This window comes from Artemia franciscana, chromosome 2 (genome assembly GCF_032884065.1).
Source record: "Artemia franciscana chromosome 2, ASM3288406v1, whole genome shotgun sequence".
Lineage (NCBI taxonomy): Eukaryota > Metazoa > Arthropoda > Branchiopoda > Anostraca > Artemiidae > Artemia > Artemia franciscana.
Window position 1 is genome coordinate 1,782,175 of NC_088864.1, and position 22,702 is coordinate 1,804,876.

The following is a 22,702-nucleotide window of genomic DNA, read 5'->3' on the forward strand; positions in this document are numbered from 1 at the left end:
GAAACACGAGGTCCTTCAAAATATCAAAACTCATAAAGATCCGATCACAAATTCCTACATTAAAAATACTTCATTAAAAAAACGAGATATTTTAACCTCCAAAAATGAGGTATTTTATATTATGAAATATAACCAGATCTGGTCAGAATTTAAAATAAGAGCACTGAGACATGAATTCCTTCTAAATACCAAATATTTCGTTAAGATCTGGCTACCCATTTGTAAGTTAAAAATACCGCAATGTGTCTAATTTTTCCGAATTGACGCTTAAAATACCTCATTTTTCAAAATTTTCCGAATTACCACCCCCCCACTCCCCGAAAGAGAGCCAATCTGGTTTGATTATATCAATAATGTATCTAAGACTTATGCTTATTCTTCACAGCAAGTATCATTACGATTTCTCCACTCTAAAGGTTTTCCAAGATTTTATGGTTTCCTCTTCAAACTCCCCAAATGTCACTGGTCAAGATTTCAAATAGAAGCTCAGACACAAGAGGCCCTTCTACATATCATATTTCATTAGGATCCAATCAGCCGTTCTTAAGTTGAAAATACCTCATTTTTTCTAATTTTTCCGAATTACCAACCCCCCGCCCAAAGAGAGTGAATCCGGTCCAGCTATATCAATCACGTATCTAGGACTTGTGCTTATTCACAGTTGTTGAGGATTTTGAAGGAAACCATAAGTCGATCTGTGCAACCAGGTTGTCAAAAAGGCAGAAACTCAATAGGAAATTCGAAAAATATTCGCTTTAAACAGAGGTAGCTTCTTGTTCAGCTTCATTTGTGAAAAACCCTTTTAAATCTTTCACAATTCATTTTAATAGCATAATTATAGCACAACTAATACCTTTAGTCTGCAAATTTTTATGGGTTTAAAATATTTCTATATTTGACAGATAAACGTTATCTGTTTACATATATTTGACATAGCCTATAGACCTTGAAGTGTGTTACAATTCCCTGTTAACTAGGACACTTCCTAGTTTTCCACAAAGATTCTTATGAAAACACGCCAAGCCTTGGTTAGCTGGCCGAAACTACTTGAGTTTACTTTAATTCTTATGAAAACTCGGGGTTTTCCAAGGTTGAACTCTTCCCCGTAGCATAAATCTGGTCCTCTGTTATCAAAATTAAGACTGAAAGTATTACTTTGCCAATTGGTTGCTCTAAAATTATGTGCGACCTATCAGTCTATTTATCTATTTTATAATCATAATTCTATTAATTCAGCAGCGTAGATTAATGAGCGTAAAGATACGGTACTTCTTTTTCTAACACAAAAACCATTCTAGGATTCCAGGACTATGATTTTGATTAAGATCACCTTCAAGACCGACTCAACCTTTTTATCAGGGTTCGTTAAAAAAATTCCTGACTCTAGGAGGAGCAATTAGTAGATATGATTAGCTTTAAGAATACAAAATACTAGAGTTTTATATAAACAAGATTTTTAATCTTTATTTATATAAAGAGTAAATAAAATGTCTCGAATTTATTTTATTTGTTGACTCAGGAGGCGATTTCCTGGCTGAGAAGCAGAAGCTGTACAAGGAGCATAAAAGCTTGAATGAGCAGCAAACTCATTTTGCGAGGGATGAGCAACAAGTATAATTTATTGAAAAAAGTAAAGGGTTCTATTTCTTTTTAAATATTAAAAAAGAGGAAACAAAAAGGCACAGACAACAATTTTCCGGAAAATGAAACTAACTTAAGGTTGAGAACCCTTGATTTTTATTTAAACTTTACAATTACAAGAAGTCTGGTCTGCTGCAACGCCTTTCTCTGTGAAAATGAATGCTATCACAAAAAAAGACGACAACAGTATACAGACTAAACAGAAATAAGGATGATCGAAATTTACTGCTTAGCTCTGATTTGAACCTAGAAAAGAAAAAGGACATTAATCCATTGGAGATAAAAGACATGTAAAGATGTGATAGAAATAAATAAACAAAGAAGAGAAGAGGGCTAAAACATAAAACCAGAATTAATATTAATATTAATATTAGAACAAGAGCTAAGAGCTCATATGGCACTTGTGACAAGGCGAGAAGAGCTAAGAGCCAAGAGATCATATGGTATGTGCTCTAACAAAATTATGTGAATCAATAGATTGATTTAAAAAGGAAAATAAGAGGCTTAATGCCGGTTAAGATTTAAAATAAGAGCTCTGAGTCACAAAGTCCTTCTAAATATCAAAATTCGTTAAGATCCGATCACCCACTCGTAAGTTATAAATACCTAATTTTTTCTAATTTTTCCTCTCTTTTTTGCCCCGCAGATGGTCGAATCTGGGAAAACGACTTTATCAAGTCAAATTGTGCAGCTCCCTGACACACCTACCAATTTTCATCGCCCTAAAACGTCCAGATGCACCGAACTCGCCAAATCACTGAACCCCTCCCCCCAACTCCCCCAAAGAGAGCGAATCCAGTACGATTCTGTTAATCACGTATCAAGGACATTTGTTTATTCTATCCACCAAGCTTCATCCCGATTCCTCTACTCCAAGTGTTTTTCCAAGATTTCCCCCTCATATGTTAAAAGATCTGGTCGAGATTTGAAATAAGAGCTCTGAGACATGAATTCCTTCTAAAAATCAAATTTCATTACGATCCGATCATCTATTCGTAAGATAAAAATACCCCAATTTTCATGTTTTCCAAGAATTCCGGTTTCCCCCTCCAACTCCCCCGAATGTCACAGGATCTGGTCGGAATTTGAAATTCGAACTTTAAAGCACAAGATCCTTCTAAATATCAAATTTCATTAAGATCTGGTCACCCTTTCGTAAGTTACAAATACCTCAATTTTCAAAATTAACCCCCCCCCCCCCAATTCCACCAAAGAGAGCAGATCCGGTCCAGTTATGTCAGTCACGTATCTTAGACAGGTTTCTATTCTTCCCATCCAGTTTCATCCTGATCTCACCGCTTTAAGTATTTTCTAAGATTTGCGGTCCCCCCAACTGCCCCCCCCCCCAATTAAGCTTGATCCGGTTGAGATTTAAAATCAGATATCTGAGTTACGAGGTCCTTCTAAATATGAAGTTTCATGAAGATCCGATCACTCCTTCGTAAGTTAAAAATACGTCATTTTTTCTTGTTTTTCAGAATTACCCCCCCCCCCCTCCCAATTGAGCGGATCCGTTCCAATTATGTAAATCACGTATGCAAGACTTCTGCTTATTTTTCCAACTAAGTTTCATCCCAATCCCTCCAATCTAAGCGTTTTCCATCATTTTAGGTTTCCCCACCCCAAACTTCCCCCAATGTGCCAGATCCAGTCAGGATTTAAAATAAGAGCTTTGAGACACGATATCCTTCTAAATATCAAATTTCATGGAGATCCAATCACCCGTTCGTAAGTTAAAAATACCTCATTTTTTCTAATTTTTCAGAATTAACCCCCCCCCAACTACCCCAAAGAGAGCGGATCCGTTCTGGTTATGTCAATCATGTATCTAGGACTCGTGTTTTTTCCCACCAAGTTTCATCCCGATCCCTCCACTCTAAGTGTTTTCCAAGTTTTAGGTTTACCCCTCCCAACTCCCCCCCAATGTCACCAGATCTGGTTGGGTTTAAAATAAGAGCTCTGAGCCACGAAATCCTTCTAAATATCAAATTTCATTGAGATCCGATCACCCGTTCGTAAGTTTAAAATACCTCATTTTTTTAATTTTTCAGAAATATCCCCCCCCCCAACTACCCCAAAGAGAGCGGATCCGTTCCGTTTATGTCAATCATCTATCTAGGACTTGTGTTTATTTTTCCCACCATGTCCTAACCCGATCTCTCCACTCTAAGTGTTTTCCAAGCTTTAGGTTTCCTCCTCCCAACTCCCCGCCCCCGTCACCATATCCGGTCAGGATTTAAAATAAGAGCTCTAAGACACAATATCCTTCTACACATCAAATTTCATTGAGATCCGATCACCCGTTCGTAAGTTGAAAATACCTCATTTTTTCTAATTTTTAAGAATTACTCCCCCCCCCAACTACCCCAAAGAGAGCGAGTCAGTTCCAATTATGTCAATCATGTATCTGGGAATTGCGCTTATTTTTCCCATCAATTTTTATCCCGATCCCTCCACTCTAAGTGTTTTCCAAGATTTTAGGTTTCTCCCCCTCCAACTCCCCCCAATGTCATCAGATCCGGTCGGGATTTAAAATAAGAGCTCTGAGACACAATATCATTCCAAATATCAAATTTCATTAAGATCCAATCACCCGCTCATAAGTTAAAAATACTTCATTTTTTCCGAATTAACCGACCCCCACTCCCCCCCAGATGGTCAAATCGGGAAAACGACTATTTCTAATTTAATCTGGTCCGGTCCCTGATACGCTTGCGAAATTTCATCGTCCTAGCTTACCTGGAAGTGCCTAAAGTAGCAAAACCGGGACTTTAGGTTTCCCCCCTCCAACTCCCCCCAATGTCATCAGATCCGGTCAGGATTTGAAATAAGAGCTCTGAAACACAATATCATTTAAAACATCAAATTTCATTAAGATCCAATCACCCGCTCATTAGTTAATAATACTTCATTTTTCTATTTTTTGCGAATTAACCGGCCCCCCACTCCCCCCCCCCCCAGATGGTCAAATCGGGAAAACGACTATTTCTAATTTAATCTGGTCCAGTCCCTGTTAGCTTGCCAAATTTCATCGTCTTAGCTTACCTGGAAGTGCCTAAAGTAGCAAAACCGGGACCGACAGACATACCGACAGACAGACAGACCGACAGAATTGGCGATTGCTATATGTCACTTGGTTAATACCAAGTGCCATAACAAGTAAATTCGATAAGGACTATTGACAATGCCCTAATGCCAATTTCCATCAAAACGAACCTGAGCTGAATTGGAGTTTAGCAACAAAATATTTTGTATACAAAGCATGAGCTATATTTTGATTAATCCTATATAGTTTCTAATAAGGTTCGAGTAGTATTTTGGGTTAGATTTTTAAAGTAACATACTAGAGCGTTTTCTTAAATAAGTTCGGGGACCAAGCAGGCAAAGCAAGACAATGCAAGGCAACAGGACAACAAAATAAAAAAAAAAAAATTAGAATTCCAAGTACTGACCTTTCTTTATTATAGCTTTCTTAGGCAAAATTGGTTGAGTAGAAACAATTTTCAAATCCGCTTAGTTGCTAAGAAATCAGAAGCGCGAAGTCTTTTCCTGAAAAAGCCTCATTGAAATCATAGCTCAAATAAGATTTTTTTTTGCAAAATTATTATTTTCTTTTTTGCTGTGGATAGCTTCGTTTTTTTTTCCGTGTCCTTATTCTCCCGTATTGTCAAATAGAGACGGTTCAGAAACTTACATATCTGTACGTTATTTTTACATATTATTTCTCCTTATTTGAGTTCCAGCAATTTCAATTTAAGAAACTCATTTATCGACAGCATGAGAAAACATGAGAAAACGTGGTAGTTTGCAGCCAGTTGAAAAGCGGAATAAATTTCAAAAGCAAAGGCAATTTTCGCATTCAGCCCTGTCTTCAATAAAGTTTTTCAGGCAAAGCTGGTGTACTTTTTTAATTTTTCAGGGCAACTACAATGAAAAGGCTTTAACTAATTATGGTGTTTGAAATGGAAAAAGGAAAAATTATGAACTTGTATAAAGCTAATAGATTGGTATTATGTGAATTTTTTTTTAGGTAATTGGGGGACCACTGTTAGCTGATGGGTTGAAAATTGAAATTTGGATTGAATCGAATTTTGAATGAGGGTATATTTGTTTCACGTCTACTGGACTGCCCTTCTAAAGAGCCTTTTGTCAGGCACTTGACAAGATCAGAGAAGTAATATATTGTAATGTATACTGTAAATACTTAGTTCAGTAAAAAAAAAAAAAAAAAAAAAAAAAAAAAAAAAAAAAAAAAAAAAAAAAAAGCAAGCAAGTTCTATGGACCTATCAAGATAGAGCGGTAGTAGGCCTTAAACAATTTTGTCAAAGATTGAGCAAAGCACTAGGTATCAGTCAAGGGCCCTGTTGCTATATCAAGCATTGTTAACATTAAAGAGCTACAAAAAGAAAGTGGAACAAATCTTGAATTGGCTCTCACTACGTTTGTTACTAAAGAGAACCCGCCCATCAGCAATATGGACACCCTGCCAGAGATATTGAAACAACATGCACGATTCGTAAGGTGTTCAACTTATGGCGTGCTGACACCTTCCCTCCCCCTACGGAAAAATAAAGTTTAACTTTATATTTTTCACTTATTTTATTTTCTTTGGCCAAATTGAATGGAAATTTGGCCAAAAATGGCCAAATTGAATGTAACTACAATTAGTGTTACAAGGATTGTAGACAGGCAGATACACAGAAGAAATGTCTCAGCCGAAAGCACAGAACAATTTTAAAGAATTAGCTTATTCATCTTCTGGATTGAAAGCATAAAACTTTATAGAAGAACGTCTCTTAAAGCACAAGAATATTTTAAAAGGGTTTCACTGTTTGCTTCACACTTATCCACAGAATAGTGAAGAAAGTAAAGAGATGAAAGATCCATTTTTGAAGTTGATCGAAATTTATGAAGAAGATTTGGAAAACCACACCTTAAGCATTTGATGGCGGAAGGAAAAATTTGGCAAAAATTTCTCTAACGGAACAAGGCACACCATGTCAATACACCTGATTTTCTAAATATTTGTGGCAAAGCAATCTCTCCGAACATCCATATCTTACTTAATATTTTCATCACTGTACCTGTATCGACCAGCACAACAGAGCGCTCCTTTTACACTTCGGAGAATCAAGACATACCTAAGAAACGTGACGTCTGAAAGTAGGCTAAATGGCTTTGCCAATCTCAATGTCCATAGGGAAATTCTAGTTGACACAGACAGTGTATATATCCATACTGACGAAGACTCAATTTTGTTTTGTAAGACAGCTAATATAGGAAGATTGTGTCAGAATAAAACGTAAAATCGTATTTAATCTGCTGGGTTTAATCAATCATTCTTATAGTCCCTTCTCAAAACTTGCATCCAAAGAGCTAAAATAAACTTTAAGTAATGCCTTAAATTACCGGTTTTTCTGGGGGTTTTTGAAGTTTTTGTTAATTAGCCCACACTAGACATCACTACCCTTACTTACGTTCATTCTAAGCTTGCTTTCATTCACTCTTTTCATTTTTCTTCATTTTAAGTTTCCTTCCTTATGGATTTTACTTTTTGGTTCTCGTTTGGTTTGAACTTTTTATGCAAAACTTCCTGTTTTCAATAATATAATTCAAAAGAGGCCATTAACCATTTTTATTTAAAGGGCAGGTAATAATCTTGTCAACAGAAAAAAAAATCGGCTTATGTAATTTAAAATGCATTATGGTGCAAATAATAAATATTAGTGGAGAACACTTTCTTTTTGATTTTTTCAACTTTTATCATGACCACATTTATGGACAAGCAGGGCTTTGCCGTATGCAAGGTGCAATACATTAAAACAGATTGGACTAATTGACAGTGTTTTCAGATCGACGCTGTTTTGAGGTAAAGAATTCTCTATACTTTTTTACTGATACTGACAAATGTACTTAGAAATGGAGACACAACGTAGGTTTCCCGGTACCCACAGGTATATCTTGTGGATACAGAAAAGTTATCTATTGCCAAGAGGGTCAGTTTCCAAAAATCAAAGACAGTGAGAACACACACAAAAATCAGTCAGTCAGTCAAAGATCGTGCAACACCCTGGTTTCATCTTTGGAGGTAAAGCTATAAAGAATATTGATTAGTCCCATCTCCTCAAAAATAAATTTTCACCATCCATTCACGCGGTAGATATTTTCGAATGGGTTTGTTCCTTCTGGGCAAGAAAGCATGGTGAAATTATACCTTTTATGGACACAATGCCATCCATCTCAATTATACTTCTCTGCAAATTTTACACAAAGCTTGTTCCCAAAAATGAATGCCCGTGTTCTGCAGAGCTCATAGAAAGCTGTTTATACTCCTTAAAAGGATTAATAATACGGCTTCTAGAGATATACAGGGTGTCAATGGATATTCTTCTGAGTACCCACCATTCTTACTAGCTATATACTAGTATCACCGTTACGGTAGGTAAAGAAACACCTCACAAGGGATAGTCAATTCCTATGTTTAGACAGCCTGATTGCACTAAAGTCATTACTAAAAAATACTACTGTTGCCAACAATCTATGAAAAGGGGTTGAGCCTTATATCTCGAATTGGCAAAAAATTGTTATAAAGAATATTTTCAATTACAACAGCAGAAAGAACTTGTTTCCCAAAGAGCAAGCTTATGAAAAATGCTGTTGCACTTATGCTATAAATAACTAACGCTTAGTGCTATAACCTCTTTTGTTCTAGTTACTTTCGATTTACAATCAACTCAAAATCTATTATAACGCAAATTTTCATGAGTTTTAGAGACCGAAAGCGCTAAGTACAGGTCTCCCCCACAGTCAAAAGCATAACGTCTTTTCAACAATCGACGGTTTAAAAGGCGTTTTATATATTTTTTTGCTAATCTTCAACATTTTGTAAAATGCATAAATATATGCCATATTTCCACGACCTTACTGCATAGTTCTTTTGAAGGACGATAAAAACTCTTCTTCAATAATTTTATTAGGTTCTTAAAAGTTTCCTCTAGGCTTCTCATACAAGCCTAGATACTCATGAAAACGCCCAAAGATTTTTTGGGGTTAGGATGCTCATACATAGACCAGAAGCTATCGTCAACGCAAAAGTACTGTATACACAGTTATTTGATTTAAAAATTCAATGCATGAAAACGATGCATTTTCGCGAAAGAAAAGACACAATTTTAGAGATCAGAGCGGGCATAAGTCGAATCCTCTAAGTTAACAATCTTAAACCAAACAGACTAAATTGAATGAAGAAATCCAGCACAAAAAGAAACGGAAAAGGCCATTAATATGAGTTTTGCAACCCTCATTTAACTCACCAAAACAATTAGTAGCATTGCCTCTTCAATGAATACGCAATATATTTTCAATTGAAATTATTCTTTACCCGATGGTCAATATATTTGAAAGAATGAATTATTTTAATCATTTTATGATTATTATTACTTCGCCATTAGTAAGCATATAGATACAGTAAACCCTGGCATTGGGGTTTTTGGACAAGCAAGATCCCCTTTCCTACTTTTATCAGGTTCACTCTATATATAAAAAAGTCTTAGCTACATTTTTTAAGTTTAGCATTAATCCACAAATATAAAATGGCGGGCCCAAAATAGGTCTGTCGAAACTGTTTTTGAAACATAACCACAATATCACTTTTCCTTCATGGCATCCCCTTCTTAAAAGGGGATGCTTAAATTTGAAAGCATACAATAGTTGTTCGTGTATAGTAAGTGCTCTTCATAAATTGTTTTGATAAAAATACTTATGTATTTATTTTAATGTTCTCTATCTTGTACTCCGTCCCTATGAACTATCCCTAGCTCTAAGAACAACAAGCAGTTTGCAAGAATACAAAGAAACAATATTTTATTAATTAAATTTATATTAAAATATAAAATAAAAAAATGTTGCTGTATGTTGAGTCAGGAAGAGGTTCTTTGACAGGAGCAGAGGCCACATAATTGCACAGCTTCAATGAGCAGTAAATTCGTTAGGTGAAGGATGAGCAAAAAATTGAAGCAAAATTGATTAAAAATTTATTGAGGGTTCTATTTTTTTTAGTAAAATATACAAAAGGGAGCAAAAAAAAAAATACGCGAATTTTACTGAGATTCTATTTAACTTGAGCTTTAGAACCCTTGTTTTTTTTATTTAAACTTTAAAATTAAAAGAACCAGTTCTGCTGCACTGTCTTTTTATGTAAAAATAAGCGTCTATACACAAAAAGACGAATGCAACAGAGAACAGGCTTATACAGAGAGTTCCGAAATTTACTGCCCAGCTACTTCATTATCTAGAAAAGAAAAGAAAAGTCAATCATTTGCAAACAATAGACAATATGTTTTTCCGAACTAAAAAATTTATAAAAGGATAAATTTTGAAGACTGGCTAAATACATTACAAGAGCGAAAACCTCAAAATGGTTGCGATGTCTGGTGAAGATCTTTTTTCTTCACATGTAATTATGCTTGCTATTAACAAAACCTTTTAGACTTTCCTGGAACATTTTGTGATATAGGAAAAGCACAGATACAAATGTGTTCCTTAAAACTGAATATATATATATATATATATATATATATATATATATATATATATATATATATATATATATATATATATACTAGCTGTTGGGGTGGCGCTTCGCGCCACCCCAACACCTAGTTGGTGGGGGCGCTTCGCGCCCCCCCAAGCCCCCCCGCGCGCGTAAGTCGTTACGCGCCATAATAGTTACGCGCCATTGTAGTTGTGTCCCTATGTCCCACCTGTGAATATAGATATATATATATATATATATATATATATATATCTATATATATATATATATATATATATATATATATATATATATATATATATATATATATATATATATATATATATATATATATATATGGTTTTAACTACGTAAAACTTGCGAATATACAACATTCTTTGCTGTCCCATTGTCTTTGCATATAAATAGATTGTCAGGTTTACCGACTCTTGAACATGCAACATATAATGGTCCATGGGAAAACAATCTGTATTCAGATCTATACCTCATGATTCTAATGATTGCCCTTGAGCTTTGTTGATGGTGATTGCTAATCGACCATTCCCTGTCCCGGTCGTCATTTACATCCCCCTGTTTCCCCCGGTGTCCCTGTTGTAGTTGTGTCCCTGTGTCCCGGTCGTCATTTATATTCCCTGTGTCCCGGTCGTCATTTGTATCCCGGTGTCCCGGTCTGTATATACATTCGTTTTTTAGTTTTGTTTTTCTCCTTTATTTTTTTCCTTTTTTTTTCTTTTTTAGCTTATTTAGATTTTTAGATTTTTTAGTTTTTTTATTAGTTTTTAGTTTTTTTTCTTTTTAGTTTTTTTGTCCCGGTCGTCATTTATATCCCCCTGTTTCTCCCGGTGTCCCCGTTGTAGTTGTGTCCCTGTGTCCCGGTCGTCATTTATATTCCCTGTGTCCCGGTCGTCATTTGTATCCCGGTGTACCGGTCTGTATATACATTCGTTTTTTAGTTTTGTTTTTCTCCTTTATTTTTTTCCTTTTTTTTTCTTTTTTAGTTTATTTAGATTTTTAGATTTTTTAGTTTTTTTATTAGTTTTTAGTTTTTTTTTCTTTTTAGTTTTTTTGTAGTTTTTACCTTCTTTTTAGTTTTGTTAATTTTTTTTTTTACTTATGTCCTGGTCGTCATTTATACTCCCTGTTTCCCGGTGCTTTGTTGATTGCTAATCGAACATTCCTTTTGTCCTGGTCGCTTTCTCTTTGAGTGTCGTCATTTATTTTTTTCTTTTTTAGTTTTTTAGATGAAAATTTTTTTTATTAGTTTTTAGTTTTTTTTGTAGTTTTTGCCTTTTTTTTAGTTTTTTTATGTTTTTTAGCTTTTTTATTAGTTTTTAGTTTTTTTTGTAGTTTTTGCCTTTTTTTAGTTTTTTTAGTTTTTTAGCTTTGCTAATCGAACATTCCTTTTGTCCTGGTCGCTTTCTCTTTGAGTTTCGTCATTTATTTTTTTCTTTTTTAGTTCTTTTAGTTTTTACCTTTTTTAGTTTTTTTTTAGTTTTTTAGATGAAAATTTTTTTTAGTTTTTTCCTTTTTTTCTTTTTAGTTTTTTATTGGTTTTTACCTTTATTTTAGCTTATTTTTCAGTTTTTTCCTTTTTTTTAGTTTTTTATTTTTTTTAGTTTTTTACCTTTTTTTAGTTTTTTTAGTTTTTTAGCTTTTTTACTTTTTTTATTAGTTTTTAGTTTTTTTTTGTAGTTTTTGCCTTTTTTTAGTTTTTTCAGTTTTTTTTAGTTTTTTATTGGTTTTTACCTTTATTTTAGCTTATTTTTCAGTTTTTTCCTTTTTTTTTAGTTTTTTTTAGTTTTTAGTTTTTTTAGTTTTTTACCTTTTTTTAGTTTTTTAGCTTTTTTATTTTTTTTATTAGTTTTTAGTTTTTTTTTGTAGTTTTTGCCTTTTTTTAGTTTTTTTAGTTTCTTAGCTTTTTTATTAGTTTTTAGTTTTTTTTGTAGTTTTTGCCTTTTTTTAGTTTTTTTAGTTTCTTAGCTTTTTTATTAGTTTTTAGTTTTTTTTTGTAGTTTTTGCCTTTTTTTAGTTTTTTTAGTTTTTTAGCTTTTTTATTTTTTTTATTAGTTTTTAGTTTTTTTTGTAGTTTTTGCCTTTTTTTAGTTTTTTCAGTTTTGACGTCACCTGATCCAGTTTTTTCAGGTGACGTCACCTGATCCATCCATCCACAGACAGACAGACAACTTATTTTTATATATATAGATATATAGGTTGTAAGAAAGACGCATTTGCACTATTAAGAACGGCTCAGGAGCGACTAAGGCCCAGCGACCACGGGACAACTGTTTTGAGACTAGAATTGCTAACTGATTGCACATGCAACTGTTGTGTGACCATGGCACAACAGTTGCACCCATGAGGCAGTCCAGATGTTACTGGTTTCCAATCAGTCTAAAACCGGTTCCGATTGAGACCGAATAGTAATGGAGAAGCATGAAGAGCTGCACAATTATAAACTTTCTAGAAAATTTTTTAAAAGATGATAAATTTTCTATCTGTCTGAAACATTTCTTTTGCTGCTAAGAACAGACGAAACTTTGCATTCTTTTCCCAGTGGGGATGGACACTCAGATCCCTACGAAACCTGCTGTACTCATAGTAATCAATTAAAGTCTTCCTCGTCGGAACTCAGCATAGTTCACCACACTGCACAGCTCAATTAGATAAACAGAACTGATTCATAACCACTCGCGTCGTCCGTGGGCGGAGACATGTTTCATTTCGGTTATAAACGGGTTATACACCAGTTGCAGATGAGACTAGTTTCCAACCATTGTCTTGAAATGTTTCCCCGTGGGAGATGAGCCTAAAGGTGTTGCGTTGAAATTTCAGGAAATATTGAATTAAATAAGAAGACACCAAGTGTCGAAATGGCTAGTATACAATAACTGAGCAGCTAGGGGTTTTAATTTTAAACTTTAAGGAGAAGGTTGAGAAGGAAATCGAACTGAATCATAAGAATATATGCGCATCCAGGTAGTCAAAAGAGCACATCTCCAATATCTTAGTAATTTCTAAGGGAATAAAGTTGAAACCTTCAATCATTGGTGAGGAGGGTGTCGAACAAAATCCAAGTATACTATATACACCTAAGTAGTCGAAAGGGCGCGTCTGCAAAATATCAAGAGCGACTAAGAGTATTTAGTAGACGCTTTCAGAGGATGCTGGGGGAGGATTCTAAACTAAATCGAAAGACACTATGTGCATCCATTTCGTCAAAATGATGAACCTATAATATAACAAGAGTTGCTTAAAGTATTAAGCTGAAACCTTCGGAGCATGTTGAGATAAATCCCGAACAAATTATCAAAAGACAGTATCCGCAACATGTCACGAACAGCTTTTGATATCAAGTTTAACTTTCAAGGAATGATCAGAGAGCAAATTGAATTCAACGATAAGATACTACCTGCATTCAGGTTGAAAAAAGGGCATATCAAAAATATCTCAGCAACTTCTTAGGGTATTAAGGCGACTTTCAGATAATTGTAAAGATGGTACTGATCAAAATCAAAACGCACTATGTGCATCAAGGTTGCCAAAAAGACATATTACAAGTATCTCAGGAAGTTCCATGGACCACAGTAGAAACTTTCAGGGAATAAACAAACATTGTACAACAAAGTCAAAAGCAACTGTGTACATAAAGGTAAAAAAGGGGCATATTTATAATATTTCAGGAACAACTAACAGTATTAAATAAAATTTCGAGTGAATATCGAGAGCTATATAGAACTAATTCAGGAGACACTAAGTGCATTATGAATGTCAATATGGCATATATGCAATAACTCGGGAACATTTAAGAGTATTAAGTGTGAACTTTCACCGAAAGTTGAGAGAAATGTTAAACTAAATAAAAAAACACTCTGTCTTGAGGGAACTTGAGGGAATGCCGATGGGGATATTGAACTAAATCGGTGAACTATATGCATCCAGGGTGTCAAAGTGGTTCATCTGCAATACGGCAGGAACGGTTAAGATATTTGAAACTTTCTGTACATATTGAAGGTGATGTTGAGCTAAATCAAATGACAATATCTCCATCCAGGATATCAGAATGAGACGTCTTCAATAGTTCATATACGGTTAATGGTATAGATTAACGCATTGAGCGACCTAGCTGAAACTGTGAGGGAATATTGGACGGAAAGGACAAGTAGATACTAAATTTTGATTTGTTGGCCAAAGGGAGCTCATCAGCGACAAAGAATGTTTGAGAAAATGGTTGTATTGATTCTTAGTGTGAAATGATCTCTTTTTTTATCTCATTAAAATTTCAGGCCGTGAAGACACCTCAATAAAAGTTTCAGAACCAAGGGAATCGCAACTGGAAACAAATCTTGTCAGGGATTCTTCATCTTTTTTTTTTTTTTTTTTTCTTTTTTTTTACATCAAATCGGAACTATATTAGCTAATATACTAGATCAAAATGCATCAATGTAAACACACAAGCTATTAAAACAAAATATAACACAAAAAATTCCTACAACGAAGTGGTTGATCATTATTTGTCTATACCAAAGGTTGTAACAGTAGATACGACGGAACGGCTTCACCCCCCAAAAATTCCCAAAATTGTTCACATTTTCTAAAATACTAGTACCCGTACCCAACCATTTGTAGTTCTATAATATAGCTATTTTTAGAATTCCTAGCAAAATTTTGTCCAGAATATGAAGAGCAACCCAAAATCTTTTTGCTTTTATTCATCAATAAAAATAAATATCAACAAAACTTACAGAAACTAATTTTTTTTAACTTAACAAACAGAAGAAGTTTCAACAAAAGAAGTTTTTTAAAAATAAGTACAGAACTAATTTAAACCAAAGGGCAGCAGAAGTAGTGAAACAAAAAGTCATGCTTAAAACGTAAATAAATCATTATAAATAAAATAATGAAACCCTCTGACAGACCGTATTTCAAACAGTAGGTGGTGCAAATATCGTAGGTAAATACCGCTTTCTAGGGCTGTAATGAGAGAAAGGTAGATATCTGCGGGTGAAGGATGACAGATTACCAAAGATTGTCCTTTTCAGCCAACTGTCTAGGGCTAAACAGAAAGCAGGTTGTCCGCAGTTGAGGTGGGAGGATGTCATAAAGGAAGATTTAAAGGGAATAGAAACTTCCTGGGAGGGTGTAAAGAGGGAGGCTCTGAATAATTTGGGATAGAGGACCGTGCGTAGCTGTGTTGGACTCCAGTGGCTTGGTGCTGCGGTGAGTTCTTCATAGTAGTAGTAGTAAACGAAGCCGGAGCGAAAAAAAAGTACCACAAACAGAAATAGGGCCGATGCCTTCCAAGCCTTGTAAGAACCAGAACGTCATTTTGACGTCATTTCAAATAGTTTTCATTTTGAGCAGTGTGTTTCCCATTCTAATAACATAAACAACACACACAAATGCATTTCAAGGCTTACAAATTAGAGTGGTGCTATCTGCCCCTTCACTCTAACTCAAAACCTGTAGAGGGTTTGAACATCATTGGCATCCAGTAAAAACAAATTACATTTGAAGAATGCATTTATATTTTGAAAATATCAACAATAACACAACAACAACACAAATAAGTCACCAAAATAATCAAGATCACTGAAGTAAACTAATGAAAGTAGACTGACTTCCTACTTTCATCGTGTTAATTGATAACGCTGCTATCACGTAATCATGTTAATTTGTCGTTCTAATTTATACTGATATTCATGCACAGAAGTCTCAGCAATTTTGGATTTATTTACGATTAAAACAGAAAATGTTTAAAATATTTTTTTCAGTGAATCGCAAATAATACTGACCTTTAGGGGGCTTAGGGAGTGTTACCCCTACTCTTATTTGTGGTAATTTCTGTTTATTTTCAGTTAAACTCGATTGTTCATTGTAAGTTCTGCTCGGTTAGGTCTTATTCATTGACAACGATTGTTGCTCGTTATAAGTTTCAAGAAGAATTGCTTGACTTTATTTCTGCTAGTCTTTGGCTTAATGCAGCTCTTTACTTTTCTATGAAAAACTGCTGTTTAGAAGATTTCTTAATTTAGTTTATGTTGGTTTGCCAAAATTTTGTCTTGATTGATGTTCTCTTTAATCTTAAATTTTAATTGAGCGTCTCCATGACTAAGTTTTAAAGCAGATTAGCATTAACAAAATCAAATTTTTGAGCTGTGGATGAATACAATCAATTATTCTTCCAAAAATGATAGTCCTTGTTAAGGCCATCTTAATTTAGAAGTGCATCACATACCAAACCTAAATTTGCACCTATTTTCGGCCGCAAAAAATCGATACCACCAAAATTAGTTTCAAATTTGTTTTGTGCTACAGGGTTCACTTACCTGGGGATAGGAAATAACATGGATATATATAGCTTGTTTTTACTTACATTGCTAATTCTCAGTGAATAGTCTCTCATCCCAAAGAGGATGAAAGTGCCAAAACGTTTAGGCAGATTTGCGACAAAAGCGGTTTAGCCTTTCTCTTCCCCTTTCCTCAAGTTAAAATTCAAGGTGTGTATGGTTCCCCACCCAAAAACAACTCCCTGGAAGTTTCAACTTGATCTCCCAAGCCATTCCCATAATACTCAAAAAATGTTGTTTTGATCGCAAGGCATCACATAGTGTCTTTTGATTTATCTCAATATTTAGCCGTAAATAGATTTTAAGTGCCAAAGCAGCGAATAGTGCAAAAATATTTTGGCTTACTAGAGACAAAACATATTTACCGTCTATCCCTGGCAGAAATTGGATGTCCCCTTGCCCCTTTCCTTTCATATCTAGTTTTATCCCACTAGCTGTTCCCAGGATATTACAGATAATATATTTTGACAGACTGAATGAACTTCGAGTTTAATTTAATTTAGCGCTACGCTCTACCCCAAACCATGACGAAACTTATACTTCCACCAGCCCCAAAACTCCCTGACAATTTCAACCTGATACCCCAAGCCATTCCCGAGCTATGGCACATAGATCATTTGATAAGTATCGTTTGATTTACCTCACTACTTGACCTTAAATAAATTATAAGTACCATACTGTAATAGGAGCTAATAGCCCAAAATATTTTGGTGGATCGGATTTACCCCTTTCCCCTCTCCTCAACATACGATTCCCCCCTCCTTTGCTCATATTCTCCATTCCTTTCTACAACAGCCCCTTAATTCTCTCTCCCCAAATGTCAATATGATGTTCTCTTGACATCCCCCAACACAACAACAGTAACTGCCAAAAACAGTTAAAAATTGGGAAGTCAAACTTTTAATATTTTGCCAAAAAACAGCAAATTGCTTTCTAAATTCTATTACATAAGTAAAACAAAAGTTTTAAGTGACGTTGAGATATTGAGCAAAGAACAAGACTAAGAACTTGACAAACGGTCACAACTTTCTGTGGAAAAGACGAAATTTTACTTACTCATACAGTGATTCCCTTCCCACGAACTGTGCAAACATTCTTGCTGTCACTACCATGAATGGATGACTAACAATAACAGATGCGATGGTTCCTACAAAATAAAATCCAATTTATTCTCCAAACAACGGGAGTAAATAAGTGATGTTATAATAATCAATATCAAAATTGTCTTTACTGTTTTTATTGTTTGGTAAATGACGACTTATACTTATTGACGACACGACTGCCTGTCCATGGATTATTCTTTATGGTTGATTGTGTATGGCTATGTTGTTTGACCTATGTGATAGTATGGATGTGTAGGGTTAAGGCATCATTCGAGCGCTGGTCTATATTAATCACTAATGTAGGAAAACAGTCTTCCTTTTCTCCTTCTGTCTTGATCTTTTTTTTCTTTTTTTTTAATGTGTTTGTGCTGTTGCATTGGTGATTTCTCTTTTCATTATAGAAGTAACTATTTAAAAGTGTAAAAATAAAAACAAAAATAATCTATAAAAATTGTAATAAAAAATCATCAGCATAATCTAAATCCAGGAAAACTTTTCCTCCTTATTTGATTCAGTGTTCTCCCAGTCTTTCCTGTGCTCCTTAACTGAAGGCGCTATTGATAATACTAAAACTCGCCCATAGAGACCACGAGAAGATGGTAATCTGATGGAGCCAAACAGGAAAAAGAGTGCTCTGTTTATTCAACCATCGGCAAATTTTTGTGACGATTTGCAGTCTCATTTACCACAAAAGGTGACGGATCAGCATCGCTCTATAGCCATTCCCTGTACAATGATGATGAACAATGTGTATAAGATATAGGATTCCCGCATGCAGGTATTTCATATCTTTATCATTTCACCGAATTACCTTTGAACTAAGGAACATATCTCTTGATACTTAGTCATTTTTCATTTTGTACTTGCAGCAAAACAGCAGACGGGTCTCGTATAAAAACTAAATATCGTTGCACCGCGCACTTGCAGGACATAGCCACCAGCCCTGCAAGTTTTATCTAGAAACCAGCAGTTTTTCCGAGTGATTGGGAATGACAGAACAGCTCCTTCTTTCGTGCTACAAAACTTATGTAATGCCCATAGTCATGTATGGCTGTCCTGTCTGGCACCCATCGCTCACAGAGAAAGACAGAAGTCAGCTTGAAACAATTCAGACAAGAGCCTGCAAAATAATTCTTGGATCAAATTACAAAGACTACGAAGAAAGCTTGACCGAACTCAGGCTCCCAACCCTGGATGAAAGGAGGCACGAAACACTGATGAAGTTTGGAGCTGACATCCTGAAGTCCACAACGCACCGAGATATCCTGCCTCAGTTTACTTCAGTGACTCACGCACACAAGACGAGGGTGGCAACTTTTAAAGAGGGAAAAGAACTGTTAGAATGCCCGCCTACACACTCAACGACAAGATTTTTAAACTCCTTCGTTCCATACTTTGTGAAGCACTACAACGACAATATCCTCAAATCGAAGTGATAGCTCATCATGTGTGTTCTTTATGTTGCGTCTTTTTGCGTTTTTCTATTTTCTTTTTTTGTTTGACGATACCCATGTTATTGCATTGTGATAAAGGGAAAGAATAAAGATTATTATTATTATTATTATATACGCACAATGGTTCAGAAGGACTTTTTTAAGGCGAGCTTAGTCCAAGCTGCAAAGTGATTCGGTGCAAAAACCAGCTAGTTTTGACTCGGTAAAAAAAAAAAAAATAGACGAAATCCTGACTTGGCGCCAAAACAAATCAAGCCCTGGCTTTCTGGGAAACGAGCTAAGCCATGAAACCTTGATTCGGTGTAAAGGTCAGCTAATTCCAGCTCGTTAGAAACACCAGCTGGCTCTCTACAAACCAGCAAACATTTCTAAGCGGCAGAATCTAAGTGAGCCCGTACGAAAACAAATTAAGCCTTGAATCTGAGCTAAAACGAACTATGGCTTGACTCTGTGGAACATTTAGAGCCCAGTCCCGATTCGACGCAAGATGTCCTGATCAGGTGCACACACAAGCTAAGGTAAGATTTGAAGTAGATATGAGCTACTCTCTGATTCGATACAAAAACGCCCTGAGTAAAAACTTGGCGGAAAAACAAAAACAAAATCCTCACTCGGTACAAAACGCCCGAAGTCCAACTGTAAGTTACACTGACACGTTGCCAATAGACAGTAATTCGGAAATCAGAAAAAACAGCCACTTATGCAAAAACTAGCACAATCAAAGTCCAAGGTGTGGACTGACTTAGGTGAAAAAGAGTTAAGTCCTGACAATATGCAGTAGCGAGTTATCTTGATTTGGTGTGAAAGTCGAAGCCAGAATTTACCCGCCCCCTTCAAATAACCAAAACTTTTCAGAAATTCATTCTGATAAAAAAGAGAATTTAGGACTTTAAAGAAGCCTGAATAATGGACGGAATTCAAATCTGCAAGAATGGAGCCCTCACGATATAGGGTATAATAAATAACCCTTACGATGTCAAACGAGTTAGCAGAAACGTAGCCTTGTTACATCTTGTTTAAACAGGAATAATGCAAGGACAGGGAATCTCAGTGTAAGAACAAGGCAAATCCTGAGTGGTTGCAAAGACAAGTCAAGTCCGGAATGGGTGTAAAAACGGGCTAAATTTAAGCTTTGAAACTTTGATGAGACAGTGTACTAACGAAATATATCGCGACTCAGTGTAGAAACGGTTTATTTTCTGATTCAGTGTCAAAGCGAGCTCTCATTCTGATTCAGGGTTCCTGAATTATTTTCAGAAATAAAAAAAAAGTAATAAAACAAGGAAGACAGAATGAATGTGCAGACATGAGGTAAGTCCTGACTCGTAAACCCCTTACTAATTGTAGGAAACGAGCTAAATCCTAATTAGGTGTAAAAACAATTTAAGTTCAAGCTTTACAACTTTGATTACATGGGTTAAATAAATTCAACGAGCTAGGTCCTGTCTTATTACTAAAAAAAGGCTAAAACCTAGCTGCAGGCTGACTCGGTGCAAAACTCAGGAAAATTCTGACTGTAGAATGAACGAAGTCCTCATTTAGTAGAGAAATAAGTCATTATTCAGAGCAAAAACGAACAAAGTCCTGACTCGCTAAGTCCTTGCTAGATCCAAAAACGAGCAAAATCCTGATTCAGTAAGAAAAAACGAGCGAGTCAAAGGCCCTAAATCTTGATTAAAAGAACAATTCATGTCCTGACTCGGTGGAAATACCAGCTAAATCTTAGTTCCTCACGAAAATGAGCCAAATCCTAACTGGTTGAAAAAAAAGCTTTATTCGTTAATCAGTATAAAAAGGTGAAGCATTTCAAATGTGTACAAGAAAGAGTAAGTACAAGAAGACAATCAAAGCTTTTATCCCTTTGCAATGGGAAGTAATTCCGAAACAGGCAATAAATTATCAAGGATCATTCATAAAAATAAACAAGCAGTCAATTTGCAGTAACACTAGCAAGTTATACTCAGGATGTCCTCAATTATTCCGTGTAAACAAAAATGGAGCCTTCATTCAGTCTGTTAATGATAAAAAAAAACTTTAATTTAATTTTTAATATGTTATAACTTAAATTTCTCCATTAGACTCATAAAACCTATTCTTTTCCAATTCAAGAATAAAATAAACTTTAAAAATATAGTTACTTCACAAAGTTTCCTTAATGATGCATGAGCAGTACAATTGACCTGTAAGACGACCATTATTAACTAACAAATCCTTGGTTTTTACACCAGGTAATTTGCATTTTGTGCACTATGAACATCGTTGTCGCATTACAATTATTATTCGAAGATCTCTATAATTTCAGTACACCTTCCTTGAAAGTCACAGGGTCTTGAAAATAAGGCTGGTTACATCCTTCCCCTTGCAAAAAATATTATAGGTTAACCTTTAGATACTTTCTAAAATTACAAGTAATCGATTCTAAAATAAAAATTATTTTACCAGCTAAATCTTTCACTAGTTGTCGCAAGATATGGCCAGGAACATCACCTCCAACAACTTGAACTTCTCTATTGGACATACAATGAGTGGATCCTGCAGCTTCAGAAGTCTCGTCCTAGAATTCAAGCCAGTAAAAAAGAATTAAAGAAAATAATAAATACGAATTCTAAGTAATGTACCACATAAAGATTCAACAAAGACTACATGCTAATAATATTCAATATATTAGTAAGAAAACAAATATAAATTTGGCCCAAGCGACACCCGAGTAAAGAGAAAATTATTTGCGAGGGTTGAAGACGGAAGCTACCGATCCGTATGGGATAATTGCAAGGAGGTCGCAAGATGTCCACAAGGTGGGGCTTTGTGGCCAAAAGCTGGGGAAGCCAGTTGATTGGTATCATCGGTTCCAAGTAGAGCAAGAAAAAATATTGGCTCTCACAAAAAAAGGGGCCCCAAAAAAGGCCTACAACTTTGTTTTGTCTCAATAGCTTGCGTTGCTTCCTGGGCCACTAGGATCCCAAAATCCCAAAGGTAAACAAAAATATATATTTATGTCAGTTTTGGGGCCAAGGTAACTACAATTTAAAGAAAACAGACAATAAAAATTGTTCACCCAAAAGATGGCAAAAAATGAATTGTTCAAAAGGGTTGAAACTTTTATCCGTATTTTCAGGGTAAAGGGGACTCAAACCAAAAAAATTAGTTTACCCAATGAAGATGCAGGAAAAGCTGCCAAAAAAACTTTTGAAAAATACGGCACAATAAAGTTTTAGTTAGGATAAGCTGGTATATCGATCAGCCCCGATCAAAAGATTCGTAGCACACAAACATGGGCCCAATAATTACGTTTCTCTGACCAGCTTGAAAATTGTCAAAAATTCATTAAGAGCTTCTAGCTATTCGTATAACCATTCAGCTTCATGGCTCCTCGGACGGTGGGGGTAACATCGGCCCTGAAGGAATGCATATTACAACTTTCGACATTTCTGAACGAAACGACAAGCTCAAGATTTTTATCTGGTCTTATCAGGGTTAAGAGGGAGGATTTGGGTAGAAGAAAAGGGCAGAGAGCGATGCTGATTGCCCTCTTATCATTTAAGCCCTTAAAATAGGTACTATAATTTTTAATTGAATGAGGTACCTCCCAAGTTTCTTTGACT

The 22,702-nt window shown here is 35.3% G+C and overlaps 1 protein-coding gene across 5 annotated transcripts in view; it reads right to left on the reverse strand.

Moving 5' to 3' along the window:
* The window catches only part of LOC136035760 (mitochondrial carrier homolog 2-like), a 449,695-nt gene that overhangs the window by 307,136 nt on the left and 119,857 nt on the right, over window positions 1-22,702 (reverse strand). For 2 of the 5 annotated variants that reach the window (XM_065717749.1, XM_065717755.1), the window contains exons 3-4: window positions 21,540-21,654; window positions 17,600-17,690 (exon numbers count right to left, since the gene is read on the reverse strand). In XM_065717749.1, the coding sequence (XP_065573821.1) occupies window positions 17,600-17,690; window positions 21,540-21,654 (206 nt within the window). Of the gene's footprint in view, window positions 1-6,766; window positions 6,914-9,488; window positions 9,933-17,599; window positions 17,691-21,539; window positions 21,655-22,702 lie in introns of those variants that run through there. The other 3 variants (XM_065717738.1, XM_065717732.1, XM_065717744.1) reach the window with 3 other exon arrangements.